A 15,170-nucleotide genomic window follows, 5' to 3' on the forward strand; every position below is an offset into this window, starting at 1 on the left:
TGTATAGAACTTATCAAACTCAACACTCAAAAAACAAATAATACAGTCATGAAATTGGAAGAAGCCATGAACAGACAGTTCTCCAACAAGACACACAAATGCCAACAGACAGATGAAAAAATGTTCCACATCACTTGTCATCAGGGAAATACAAATCACAACCACAATGAGATACCACCCTGTACTAGTCAGAATGGCTAAAACTAACAAGTCAGGAAACAACGTGCTGGCAAGGATGTGGAGAAAGGGGAGGAGCCCTCTTACACTGTTGGTAGGAATGCTAGCTGGCAAAGCCACTTGAAAACAGTAGGGAGATTTCTCAAGAAGTTACAAAATAGAACTACCCTACAATCCAGTAATTGCACTACTAGGTATTTACCCCAAAGATACAAATGTGGTGATTTGAAGGGGCACCTGTACCCCAATGTTCATAGCAACAACGTCCTCAATAACCCAACTGTGGAAAGAGCTGAGATGTTCATCGACAGATGAATGGATAAAGAAGATGTAGTATACATAGACAATGGAATATTACTCAGCCATCAGACATGGATGGAACTGGAGGTTATTATGCTGAGTGAAATAATTTAATCAGAGGAAGACAATTATCATATGGTTTCTTCCTTCCAATTTTGATGCCTTTTGTTTCTTTTTCATGATTAATTGTCCTGGCTTAAACCTCCAGCACAGTGTTGGTTAAAAGTGGTGAGACATTTTCGATACTTTAATTTATATAAATGTGTGTGTGTGTGAGGTGTATGTGTGTGAGTGTGTTGTGTATGTATCATAAAAATATAATTTTAGCTGAGGATCATAGTAAAATAAGTGTGAAAACTACTGTCCTAGAGAAATCTCTGTGCATGTGCATTTGGAGACATGTATATTGGGAATGCTTATGATGATAGCTGAAACCAAACAAAGTAAAACAAACTAGAAACAACCCAAATATAACAACCAAGAAAAATAAATTGTGGTATATCCATACAAGGAAATACTATCAAGCAAAAATGAACCACAACCACATGGATAAGTGTCAGAAACAAACTGTCAATAGAAAAGCAAGTTGCAGAGAATACATATAATATGGCGTTTGTATAAAGTTCAAAATATGCAAAGCTAAATATAAACTGTTTAGGAGGATTATGTGTGGGGGAAAATTGAAAACACATGCAAGGGAATGAACGACCTAAAATTTAGGATGGTGATTTCCAGAGAGATTCTGAACGTGAAAGAACAGGAAAGGCACATAGGAAGCTTTTTTTTTTTTTTTTTAATGGAAGTTCGATTTGCCAACATATGGTATAACACCTAGTGCTCATCCCATCATGTCCCTCCTACATAGGAAGCTTCTAAGGTCCTAGCGATGTTTCTTAAAGTAGATAGCATATACACTGAAGTTCATTTTATTGTTATTACTGTTTTTAATTATCACTTATATTTATTTTAAGTGAGCAATAAATAGTAAAAACAAAGCAAAAGTTAATATAAAAGATAAAGCAGTCTCCCTATTTCTTTCCTGAACTGGTTGTCTCCCTTAAGGATAAGCCAAAAAAAATATGCTCACAGCAAAATTTCTGCACTGTGTGCATTTCGGAGAGGGGCTATAACAATCAAGTTTTGCCTGTCCATCACATGAGCTCCATTTTCCCGAACAAATCATTCCTTCCCACTTCTGACTCCACCATCGACAGCTCTTATGGCTTCAGGGTAAGAATATATGCATGGATCAAATAATGTTTGTTCCATTTGCTTCTTTAAAGAGCTGGTCCTTCCCATTTAATACATGCTTCAACTGGTTTTTAGGTGCATTACTTTGGTGTGCAATAGGCATCTTTCCTCCCCATCCCTGGAGTTCCTCTCATGGATATAAAAGTTTTTCCTATTTTTTCAAGTATTTGTTTAGTCATTTCCAGTGTAAATACCTAGATCCAAGCCATCACCTCCACCTAGAAATCTTTTTGCTATATTTTTGATGGACAAGTAGACTTTCTAAGACTTTTTTAAAATATTGGTGCTACAGTTCTGGAACTATCATCCCAAATAATGCTGCTGCCAACTCACCCTACATTACAAGCATAATGAACAGTTGATCCAAACCGGGCGTCTCCGTCTACCGTCAATTTGCCATTCAGGAGTTCTGGAGGAGTTCCACATGATTTACCTATTGGGAAAGAAGCAGAATTTGGGGATTGGGTATTGAACACTCTGGACTTCTTTTAGTAACTACATAAGGTCCCAACTTGACTGAAAAGCATCTGTAGTTCCATAGATTTCTCCACCTTGAAGAAACTTACAAGACTGCCTCAGGACCAGCCACCTGCTAAGAACCACTTTCAAAAAGACCTCCCCTCCAAATCTATCTTGTCCCTGTACTGTGCCTCCCAGAAAAATGTAAACTTCCCTTATTACCGAAGTGTTTACTCTGTAATTCAACCAATGAAAATCAGAGCTCTCGAAGTCTGGGATTCTCTCCCCACCTACACTTTTCTCTACTTTTTTGAGTCATTCATTACTTAGTTGCAGTGGTGACAAAGGGAAACCCCTGCTGAAGGGAGATTTTTCCCTCAATCATGCCTTGTGATGGTCATTTCTTATGAAATGAACTTGTAATGAAGGTGCCAGGAAGTCAAAGCAGTAGGAAGATGTGACAGAATAGCTCTCACATGTGCTATATTTTAAGCAAACTTATCAAGTCATATGTGTCTGAGTTCCAAAATCTGAATAGATGTTTGATTGACACAGAGGAATTCTCAGTCCAGAGGTACTTACGTTTACACATATTTTCAATGCTTGACCAGACCGAGTTCTGTAGGCACTTCATGGAGAACACTCTCTTTTGGTAACCAGGGCGGCACTCATACTTAATAGATGTCCCAATGGGAAACTCAGACTCATTGAACAGTCTTAAAGGCTTGGCAAATGGAAGCTGTTCTGGGGCTTTGCATTGACCTGGAGACCAAGACCACAGTGACATCTAGATTAAGGAAGAAATTTCTACTCTACTTTCTCTTTTTCTCCAATATGCTTCATAGTCGTGATCAAAGAAAAAGAACACCTAATGAATGGTAAAATGATTGTTTCTCTTAGTAGTGATCTTAGAAATGAACTCTTAATTTTTTTGAAGATTTATTTCTTTATTCTGAGGAGAGAGGAGAGAGCATGCATGAGTGAGAAGAGGGGCAGAGGGGGACAGAGAGGGAGAGAAAAAAATCTCAAGCAGACTCCCTGCTGAGTGCAGAGTGACGTGGGGCTCAATCTCATGACCCTGAGATCGTGACCTGAGTTGAAATCAAGTTGGAGGCTTAACTGACGAGGCCACCCACGTGCCCAGAAATGAGCTTTTTAAATCAGCATCTACCCATTTAAAAAGCCCTTGCTGTTTTGAAGGCAATTAAGATACAGATACAGTTTTTGACTGAAGGGAAATTTTAGTCCATCGGGAAGTCCTGTGGCTCAGGCTTCATCGACCCATCCTCCCTTCCTTTAATACACAAGAGAACCCATGATTGTTCCTGTGTGTCATACAACACGTGTGTGCATTTCACCATCTGGTTTCACTCGGAGTTTCATCCAGACCTCACGAGACTATTCTCTGGCCTTCAGTATGGGCACCACTGTTAAGGATCTGTTACCAAGTCAATTATTTCGGCATAGGGAAATTTCAGCACATGCTCTGTAGACAAAGCTCAACAACTAAAGCTGTACTTCATGAAAACATACATATAAAAATGTATATTTTAAATTATTATTATTATTTTTTTTTATGATAGTCACAGAGAGAGAGAGAGGCAGAGACACAGGCAGAGGGAGAAGCAGGCTCCATGCACTGGGAGCCTGATGTGGGATTCGATCCCGGGTCTCCAGGATCGCGCCCTGGGCCAAAGGCAGGCGCTAAACCTCTGCGCCACCCAGGGATCCCCGTATATTTTAAATTAAATATTAGACTGCAACTTCCTTTTCAGGCCCAGTAGGCTTAAGTTAAGGGAATAAAAATAGCATTTTTCTTTTACTTTTTTTTTTTAAGATTTTATTTATTTATTCATGAGAGACACAGAGAGAGAGAGGCAGAGACACAGACAGAGGGAGAAGCAGGCTCCATGCAGGGAGCCCGACGTGGGACTCGATCCTGGGTCTCTAGGATCATGCCCTGGGCTGAAGGCGGCGCTAAACCCATTGGGCCACCGGGGCTGCCCTTTCTTTTTTCTTTTTTTTTTTTTAAATAGCATTTTTCTGTTGGAAAAAAATGTCATTTTACTTAGTTTTGGAAATCTCTTCTATTTTTTAAAAATCACCTGTTCCTTTCCATTCTCACTACTAATTAATTCAAATAATGGAGGGTAAATTGAGACCAGTCAACCATTTGGCCAATTTTAATAGTCTTCAAAGAATTAACTTTTGATTTTGTTGATCTATACTTACTTTCATCTTTACTGCAGTTTTCTTGAGTTTCTTTGCTGTTCTTTTTAAAAAGTAAATTTCTTGAGGTGATTAGATTTTAAAACATGTTCAGCTTTTCATACTTTCTGAAATAAGCATTCAATTACTTTTATTCTAGCATTTATTTAGCTGCATTCTACAAATTTTGATATTTCATTTTTTTCAGTATGAAATATTTGATGATGGTCATTGTGATTTATTCACTGACCCATGGGATCCCTGGGTGGCGCAGTGGTTTGGCGCCTGCCTTTGGCCCAGGGCATGATCCTGGACACCCGGGATCGAATCCCACGTCGGGCTCCCGGTGCATGGAGCCTGCTTCTCCCTCTGCCTGTGTCTCTGCCTCTCTCTCTCTGTGACTATCATAAATAAATAAAAATTAAAAAAAATTTATTCACTGACCCATGGTTTATTTAGAAATGTTTTGCATAGTTTACAAACATTTGAGGAAATTTTTTCGCTGTATATTTATGATTATATTTATTAGCTGCATGTGTATTATTGTGAAATTGATTGAAGCTTGTTTTATGGTTCAACATATGGTCAGTTGAACCATATGTATCACTTGTATTTGTAAAAATATCTGTCTACAGTGGATACAGTGTTCTGGGTATGTCAGTGAGGTCCAATCTGCTAATCAGATTTGTTCAAATCTTCTAGATACTTACTGATTTGAGAGGGTCTGCTTACTCTACTAGGAGTTGTGTTAAATATTCTTATTGTACACTGTCTTATTTCTTCTTCTAATTCTTTCCATTTTAACCTTAAAATTTTTAAATTATATTTTGGGTAGATTGACCTTTTATCATTAGAAAATACCTCTCTTTATCTCTAGTAATGAAAGTTGCCTCAAATTCTACTTTGTCTACTTTATTTGTAGGGACAAATAAAAATAAGATTACAGACTTAGTTCTCAATACATCAGTAACTATTTTAAATATACATACACAGTGATAATTTAAAGACAAAGATTGTTATGCCACATTTGCCAAATCATCTTCGTTTTGGTTTGTTTTTGCATGGCAGGTTTTTCATCCTTTTATATTCATCCATTCTGTCTCTGAACATGTATATTGTTTCTTTTGTATGGACCACATATTTTTTATTTTTAATTCATTATAACAGAATGAATTAAAAATAATTCCTAAACTTATTCAGTTCATAGTGCAATCTAGGGTCTCAGTAAGTTTTCCACATCATTACTAGCCAAAAAAGAAATACCTTACAGTTCCATTTATTAAATAATTAAGTCTTAACAACTTAATAAGTCTTCTGTCCATAATTCCCCTGTGCAAGCATGAGCAGGAGAAGGGGCAGAGGCTGAGGGAGGAACAGACTCCCCACTAAGTGCAGAACCCAAGGGGGGTCGATCCCAGGACCCTGAGATCAGGACTGGAGCCGAAATCAAGAGTGGCACTCAACCAACTGAGCCACTCAGGCACCCTTATTGTTATTTCTTTTTATTAGATTATTTGTTTTTTTTAAATTTATTTTTTATTGGTGTTCAATTTACTAACATACAGAATAACCCCCAGTGCCCGTCACCCATTCACTCCCACCCCCCGCCCTCCTCCCCTTCTACCACCCCTAGTTCGTTTCCCAGAGTTAGCAGTCTTTACGTTCTGTCTCCCTTTCTGATATTTCCCACACATTTCTTCTCCCTTCCCTTATATTCCCTTTCACTATTATTTATATTCCCCAAATGAATGAGAACATATAATGTTTGTCCTTCTCCAACTGACTTACTTCACTCAGCATAATACCCTCCAGTTCCATCCACGTTGAAGCAAATGGTGGGTATTTGTCATTTCTAATAGCTGAGTAATATTCCATTGTATACATAAACCACATCTTCTTTATCCATTCATCTTTCTTTGGACACCGAGGCTCCTTCCACAGTTTGGCTATCGTGGCCATTGCTGCTATAAACATCGGGGTGCAGGTGTCCCGGCGTTTCATTGCATTTGTATCTTTGGGGTAAATCCCTAACAGTGCAATTGCTGGGTCGTAGGGCAGGTCTATTTTTAACTCTTTGAGGAACCTCCACACAGTTTTCCAGAGCGGCTGCACCATTTCACATTCCCACCAACAGTGTAAGAGGGTTCCCTTTTCTCCGCATCCTCTCCAACATTTGTTGTTTCCTGCCTTGTTAATTTGCCCCATTCTCACTGGTGTGAGGTGGTATCTCATTGTGGTTTTGATTTGCATTTCCCTGATGGCAAGTGATGCAGAGCATTTTCTCATATGCATATTGGCCATGTCTATGTCTTCCTCTGTGAGATTTCTCTTCATGTCTTTTGCCCATTTCATGATTGGATTGTTTGTTTCTTTGGTGTTGAGTTTAATAAGTTCTTTATAGATCTTGGAAACTAGCCCTTTATCTGATACGTCATTTGCAAATATCTTCTCCCATTCTGTAGGTTGTCTTTGGAGTTTTGTTGACTGTATCCTTTGCTGTGCAAAAGCTTCTTATCTTGATGAAGTCCCAATAGTTCATTTTTGCTTTTGTTTCTTTTGCCTTCGTGGATGTATCTTGCAAGAAGTTACTGTGGCCGAGTTCAAAAAGGGTGTTGCCTGTGTTCTTCTCTAGGATTTTGATGGAATCTTGTCTCACATTTAGATCTTTCATCCATTTTGAGTTTATCTTTGTGTATGGTGCAAGAGAGTGGTCTAGTTTCGTTCTTCTGCATGTGGATGTCCAATTTTCCCGGCACCATTTACTGAAGAGACTGTCTTTCTTCCAATGGATAGTCTTTCCTCCTTTATCGAATATTAGTTGACCATAAAGTTCAGGGTCCACTTCTGGGTTCTCTATTCTGTTCCACTGATCTATGTGTCTGTTTTTGTGCCAGTACCACACTGTCTTGATGACCACAGCTTTATAGTACAACCTGAAATCTGGCATTGTGATGCCCCCAGACATGGTTTTCTTTTTTAAAATTCCCCTGGCTATTCGGGGTCTTTTCTGGTTCCACACAAATCTTAAAATAATTTGTTCTAACTCTCTAAAGAAAGTCCATGGTATTTTGATAGGGATTGCATTAAACGTGTATATTGCCCTGGGTAACATTGACATTTTCACAATATTAATTCTGCCAATCCATGAGCATGGAATATTTTTCCATCTCTTTGTGTCTTCCTCAATTTCTTTCAGAAGTGTTCTATAGTTTTGAGGGTATAGATCCTTTACAACATTGGTTAGGTTTATTCCTAGGTATCTTATGCTTTTGGGTGCAATTGTAAATGGGATTGACTCCTTAATTTCTCTTTCTTCAGTCTCATTGTTAGTGTATAGAAATGCCACTGATTTCTGGGCATTGATTTTGTATCCTGCCACGCTACCGAATTGCTGTATGAGTTCTAGCAATCTTGGGGTGGATACTTTTGGGTTTTCTATGTAGAGTATCATGTCATCGGCGAAGAGGGAGAGTTTGACTTCTTCTTGGCCAATTTGAATGCCCTTAATGTCTTTTTGTTGTCTGATTGCTGAGGCTAGGACTTCCAGTACTATGTTGAATAGCAGTGGTGAGAGTGGACATCCCTGTCTTGTTCCTGATCTTAGGGGAAAGGCTCCCAGTGCTTCCCCATTGAGAATGATATTTGCTGTGGGCTTTTCACAGATGGCTTTTAAGATGTTGAGGAATGTTCCCTCTATCCCTACACTCTGAAGAGTTTTGATCAGAAATGGATGCTGTATTTTGTCAAATGCTTTCTCTGCATCTAATGAGAGGATCATATGGTTCTTGGTTTTTCTCTTGCTGATATGATGAATCACATTGATTGTTTTACGGGTGTTGAACCAGCCTTGTGTCCCGGGGATAAATCCTACTTGGTCATGGTGAATAATTTTCTTAATGTACTTTTGGATCCTATTGGCCAGTATCTTGTTGAGAATTTTTGCATCCATGTTCATCAGGGATATTGGTCTGTAATTCTCCTTTTTGGTGGAGTCTTTGTCTGGTTTTGGAATTAAGCTGATGCTGGCCTCATAGAACAAATTTGGAAGTACTCCATCTCTTTCTATCTTTCCAAACAGCTTTAGGAGAATAGGTATGGTTTCTTCTTTAACCGTTTGATAAAATTCCCCTGGGAAGCCATCTGGCCCTGGACTCTTGTGTCTTGGGAGGTTTTTGATGACTGCTTCAATTTCCTCCCTGGTTATTGGCCTGTTCAGGTTTTCTATTTCTTCCTGTTCCAGTTTTGGTAGTTTGTGGCTTTCCAGGAATGCGTCCATTTCTTCTAGATTGCCTAATTTATTGGCGTATAGCTGTTCATAATATGTTTTTTAAATCGTTTGTATTTCCTTGGTGTTGGTAGTGATCTCTCCTTTCTCATTCATGATTTTATTAATTTGAGTCTTCTCTCTCTTCTTTTTAATAAGGCTGGCTAATGGTTTATCTATCTTATTAATTCTTTCAAAGAACCAACTTCTGGTTCTGTTGATCTGTTCCACAGTTCTTCTGGTCTCGATTTCGTTGAGTTCTGCTCAAATCTTTATTAACTCCCTTCTTCTCCTGGGTGTAGGATCTATTTGCTGTTTTTTCTCTAGCTCCTTTATGTGTAAGGTTAGCTTTTGTATTTGAGTTCTTTCCAGTTTTTGAATGGATGCTTGTATTGCGATGTATTTCCCCCTTAGGACTGCTTTTGCTGCATCCCAAAGATTTTGAACGGTTGTATCTTCATTCTCATTAGTTTCCATGAATCTTTTTAATTTTTCCTTAATTTCCTGGTTGACCCTTTCATCTTTCAGCAGGATGGTCCTTAACCTCCACGTGTTTGAGGTCCTTCCAAACTTCTTGTTGTGATTTAGTTCTAATTTCAAGGCATTATGGTCTGAGAATATGCAGGGGACGATCCCAATCTTTTGGTATCGGTTCAGACCTGATTTGTGACCCAATATGTGGTCTATTCTGGAGAAAGTTCCATGTGCACTTGAGAAGAATGTGTATTCAGTTGAGTTTGGATGTAAAGTTCTGTAGATATCTGTGAAATCCATCTGGTCCAGTGTATCATTTAAAGCTCTCGTTTCTTTGGAGATGTTGTGCTTAGAAGACCTATCGAGTATAGAAAGAGCTAGATTGAAGTCACCAAGTATAAGTGTATTATTATCTAAGTATTTCTTCACTTTGGTTAATAATTGATTTATATATTTGGCAGCTCCCACATTCGGGGCATATATATTGAGGATTGTTAAGTCCTCTTGTTGAATAGATCCTTTAAGTATGATATAGTGTCCCTCTTCATCTCTCACTACAGTCTTCGGGGTAAATTTTAGTTTATCTGATATAAGGATGGCTACCCCTGCTTTCTTTTGAGGACCATTCGAATGGTAAATGGTTCTCCAACCTTTTATTTTCAGGCTGTAGGTGTCCTTCTGTCTAAAATGAGTCTCTTGTAGACAGCAAATAGATGGGTCCTGCTTTTTTATCCAGTCTGAAACCCTGCGCCTTTTGATGGGGTCATTAAGCCCGTTCACATTCAGAGTTACTATTGAGAGATATGAGTTTAGTGTCATCATGATATCTATTCAGTCCTTGTTTTTGTGGAATGTTCCACTGAACTTCTTCTTAAAGGGGAATTTTAAGAGTCCCCCTTAAAATTTCTTGCAGAGCTGGTTTGGAGGTCACATATTCTTTCAGTTGCTGCCTGTCTTGGAAGCTCTTTATCTCTCCTTCCATTTTGAATGAGAGCCTTGCTGGATAAAGTATTCTTGGTTGCATGTTCTTCTCATTTAGGACCCTGAATATATCCTGCCAGCCCTTTCTGGCCTGCCAGGTCTCTGTGGAGAGGTCTGCTCTTACCCTAATACTCCTCCCCATAAAAGTCAGGGATTTCTTGTCTCTTGCTGCTTTAAGGATCTTCTCTTTATCTTTGGAATTTGCAAGCTTCACTATTAAATGTCGAGGTGTTGAACGGTTTTTATTGATTTTAGGGGGGGGATCTCTCTATTTCCTGGATCTGAATGCCTGTTTCCCTTCCCAGATTAGGAAAGTTTTCAGCTAGAATTTGTTCAAATACACATTCTGGCCCTCTGGCCCTTTCGGCGCCCTCGGGAACACCAATTAAACGTAGGTTTTTCTTCCTCAGGCTGTCGTTTATTTCCCTTAATCTATCTTCATGGTCTTTTAATTGTTTGTCTCTTTTTTCCTCAGTTTCCCTCTTTGCTATCAACTTGTCTTCTATGTCACTCACTCGTTCTTCCACCTCGTTAACCCTCGTCGTTAGGACTTCTAGTTTGGATTGCATCTCATTCAATTGATTTTTAATTTCTGCCTGATTAGCTCTAAATTCTGCAGTCATGAAGTCTCTTGAGTCCTTTATGCTTTTTTCTAGAGCCACCAGTAGCTGTATAATAGTGCTTCTGAATTGGCTTTCTGACATTGAATTGTAATCCAGATTTTGTAACTCTGTGGGAGAGAGGACTGTTTCTGATTCTTTCTTTTGAGGTGAGGTTTTCCTTCTAGTCATTTTGCTCAGTGCAGAGTGGCCAAAAGCAAGTTGTTTTGGGAAAAGGAGAAAAAGAGAGGAGACAAAGAAGGAAAGAAAAGAGAAAGAGAAAAAAAAGGAAGAAAAAAACCGAAAAAAAAAAAGAAGAAAAAGAAAGAAAGGAGAAAAAAAGGGGGGTGGGGGAAGGAAACAAATCAAAAAGCAAAACAAAACAAAACAAACAAACAAAAAAAAGAACCACGGGGGAGTATCTTCTGATTCTGTGTACTTTAAGTCCCTTGGCTTCTCCTGGAAGTTGTCCGTCTAGCTGGTGTTCTGGGGGAGGGGCCTGTTGTGCTGATTTTCAGGTGTTAGCAGTTGGGGGAGCTGCTGTGCCCCTGCCTGGTGCAGGGCTCAGTGGGGGTTGTTTACCCCGTGAGGCCCCAGGAGCAACAGCCCTAGTGGCGGGGCCAGCTCTGCAGCCCTGGATTCAGCTCCGGCAGGAACTCCGGAGCTCTCCGTCTGCAGGGCCTGGAGGCTCCGGGGCGGGCCGCTGATCTGCTCAGCTCGGGGCAGGAGCGTCCTTGCGGTCCTGGGCCCTCCCGGCCTCTGCCTGTCCCGGGGCGGGGGAGGCCGGATCCTGGGCTGTGTCCCGGCGCCCTGTGCTCCGGGGCCTGCGCTGGTGGATTCGTGCTCCCGCCCCACAGCCCCCTCCGCGGAGCCGCCGCCCGAGCCCCTCCGAGCTGCTCCTGGAACCGCGCAGCCCCCTCCGCACGGAGCCTCTTCCTCTGCCCGAGCCCGGCCGAGCTGCTCCCGGCCCGCAGCCCCCTCCGCGGAGCCGCCGCCCGAGCCCCTTCAGCTGCTCCGGGTCCCGCCAGGTCCCGCCGTGCGCGCTGCAGCCCTTAGGGAGCTCGGCGCACTCTCCCGGGGCGCAGGTGCCTTTTACTGTCCCCGGGAGCCCGAGGGCATCCCCGCCCTCCTGGGTCCTGCTCCACCTCCCTGCGGGCCCCTTTCCCCCGGGAAGGTCGGTGCAGCTCCTGCTCCTCCGGGACGGGGCTCTCCTGTCCTGGGGACACTCGCCCCGGCCTCAGCCCGGCTCCTCGCGGGGCCCCTCCCCCTTGGAGGCCTTTGTTTCTTTATTTCTTTTTCCCCGTCTTCCTACCTTGATAGATGCGCGAACTCTTCTCACTAGAGCATTCCAGGTGTTCTCTCTTTGATTCTCAGGCCGAATTCATAGATTTTCAGGATAATTTGAAGGTTTTCTAGGTAGTTTGGTGGAGACGGGTGATTTGGGGACCCTACTCTTCCGCCATCTTGCCCCTCCTTATTAGATTATTTGTTACAAATTCTTTTACAGCTCCTTTAAAGATAATGTGCATCCTTACCATATTAACATGCAATGAACAATTATTTCTCCAGCGATACAAGAACCATAGAAAATGCTAACTCCATTTACTTCCTTCCTATCTTTTGTTCTATCATGGTTTTATTGATTAAATTCTATATATATTTTAAGTTCCCTAGTCATATTCAATGTTCACACCACTGGCTGTTTTCTGAGATACAGCCATTTGGTACTATGCTGGACCCTAATGGCAATGGATTCCCTCAGCAGGTTTAGCTAAGATTTTGACAATCTGTAGAAATGTGTGATTGCCTACATAATGAGCTCCCAAAGACATCGGTGCCCTAATCCCTGGAGCCGGTGAATGTTACCTAATATGGCACTAAGGCTTTGCAGGTGTGATTAAATTAAGAATCTTGAGGGGGAGATTATCCTGGATTATCTGGGTGGGTCATAAATGTAATTACAAAGGTCCTTAAGAGAGGGAGGTAAAGGCTCAAAGACAGAAGAAAGATATTTAAAGGTGCTCCATTGCTGGCTTTGAAGGTAGAGAAAAGCAGCCATGAGCCAAAGTATGCAGGCAGCCTCTGGAAGAGAAAAGAGCAAGGAAACCTAATCTGCCATGGAGCCTCCAGAAGAAACACAGCCCTACAGATCCTTTTTAGAATTTGACCTCCAGAACTGTAAGAGGATAAATTTCTGTTGTCTTACGCCATTAAGTTTGTGGTAATTTGTTAAAGCAGCAATAAGAAATGAATACAAAAGAGAACAGTGTGTAAGTGTTAGACACTGGATTCCTAGAGACCTGGACTTGAACCCAGGGTCTTCTACTTGCTAACTGGGAGGTAAAAGTAAAACTGCAAATTTGGATAATAGCTGAAATAGAAAGGAACGTATGAGCCTTCACTAGAGAAAGCTTGATCTTGTTTCCTTTTCCTTTTTTATTCCCAATCCCTCATTGTTCCTACAATAAGTATATTAACTTGAATTCCATAAACTCAAGACCTACCACAGTTTATTTAAAAAAACACTTCTGCATAGCTTTGTGATATATCAAATATAATAGTTGAAAAATATTTAAAGTACACAATTTGCTGAACTTGACATATGTGTGCACCATGAAACCATCACCACATGAAACCATTACCACAATCAAAATAACAAACATTTCCATCCTGCCCCCAACAGTTTTCTCATTTTGCTTTATAATCCATCTGTCTCTTTACCCCCTTCTTTAGGTGATCTCTGACTTGTTTCCTCTTAGATTGATTTGACCTTCTAGAATTTCATATAAACCAACTCACTTGGCTTGTACTTTTTTTTCTTTTTTGGTCTAGCTTTTACACAGAAGAATTATTTTGAGGTTCATCCATGTTGTTGCATATATAAAAAATTATTTCTTCTTTTCCTTGGTAATATTCAGTTGTACAAATATACCATAATTTAATTTGCCTATTTGGCTGTTGAATGTCATCTGAATTGTTTCCAGTTGTTGGCTATAAAGCCACTATGAAAATCCATGCACAAGTCTCTGCGTGGCCAGATGTTTTCATTTTTTTTGAGCAAATATCAAGGCATAAAATGCTCAATAATATGATACATTTGTGTTTAACTTTTTAAGAAACTGCCAAACTGCTTTCCAAAGCTGTTGTATCTTTTACCAATGAGCAATAATTCCAGTTACTTCACTTTATTGCCAATATTTGGTATATTCAGTTTTTAACATTTTACCTATTCTAGTGGGTGTACACTATCATCTCATGTGGTTTTTGTCTTAGGTGACACAGTCCATTTTGAAATATTCCCGATTCAAACTTTCCATTCATGGCAGATTGATTTATTCTGTGCCAGAAGCACAATTTACTTATTACTCCCATGTCCTTGTTCAAACATAAACTGTCAACCTGGAGTACACTCTGTTCTCCATTCTGCATCTTCTACTCTTTTGTGAAAAGGACTGCAAATGTTTTATTTAAACACCTCTGTCGGGATCCCTGGGTGGCGCAGAGGTTTAGTGCCTGCCTTTGGCCCAGGGCGCAATCCTGGAGACCCGGGATCCAATCCCACGTCGGGCTCCCGGTGCATGGAGCCTGCTTCTCCCTCTGCCTATGTCTCTGCCTCTCTCTCTCTCTCTCTCTCTCTGTGTGTGTGTGACTATCATAAATAAATAAAAACTAAAAAAAAAAAAAACACCTCTGTCATCTAAAGAAGAGTCCACTTTAAAAATTTTTATATATTTATATTTAATGTTCAAAATTATTTATATATTAATAATATCAGCATACTATATATTATATGTGGCATATTATATAATCTAATTTACTATGTAATATTATGTACTGTAATATATAATTTTGTAAATTATATATAACATTAATTTATTACAATATATATCATAGAATATATATTTCACAGATTAATGTATACCATAAATTATTTGTAAACACATAAACTATAACAACTTAATACTATATATCAAATTATATTTGTATTATATAGCTTATATGATGTAATCATATGTGTTAATTATGTACCAATAAATTGTAATACGTCATGTCATGTAAATAAGTATAACATAATGTATACATAGAATATTGTTATATAACAGAAATATAACCATATTATGTTACATATATTATGCATAGTAAAATATTAAATATATTTAAATGCTTGCATTTAATAATTTCATATTTCTAAACATATATAAATAGAAAAATTTAAATTATGATACAGATGAGAGAAACATTTTAAATGCTTTGCTAGGGGGATCCCTGGGTGGTGCAGCGGTTTGGCGCCTGTCTTCGGCCCAGGACGCGATCCTGGAGACCCAGGATCGAGTCCCGCGTCGGGCTCCCGGCATGGAACCTGCTTCTCCCTCTGCCTGTGTCTCTGCCTCTCTCTTTCTCTCTCTCTATCATGAATAAATAAATCTTTTAAAAAAAAAAGTTTAAATGCTTTGCTA

General features: G+C 39.8%; 1 protein-coding gene across 3 annotated transcripts in view; it reads right to left on the reverse strand.

The window, feature by feature from the left end:
• Positions 1-15,170, reverse strand: part of LOC144316409 (complement receptor type 1-like) — a 65,287-nt gene that overhangs the window by 47,565 nt on the left and 2,552 nt on the right. For 2 of the 3 annotated variants that reach the window (XR_013382366.1, XM_077902265.1), the window contains exons 2-3: positions 2,770-2,949; positions 2,062-2,161 (exon numbers count right to left, since the gene is read on the reverse strand). Coding sequence is in view for 1 of the 3 variants with exons in the window: in XM_077902265.1 (XP_077758391.1) it covers positions 2,062-2,161; positions 2,770-2,949 (280 nt within the window). In the remaining 2 variants the exon portion in view is untranslated. Of the gene's footprint in view, positions 1-2,061; positions 2,162-2,769; positions 2,950-15,170 lie in introns of those variants that run through there. The other variant, XM_077902266.1, reaches the window with a different exon arrangement.

The sequence above is a fragment of the Canis aureus genome, chromosome 6 (genome assembly GCF_053574225.1).
Source record: "Canis aureus isolate CA01 chromosome 6, VMU_Caureus_v.1.0, whole genome shotgun sequence".
NCBI lineage: Eukaryota > Metazoa > Chordata > Mammalia > Carnivora > Canidae > Canis > Canis aureus.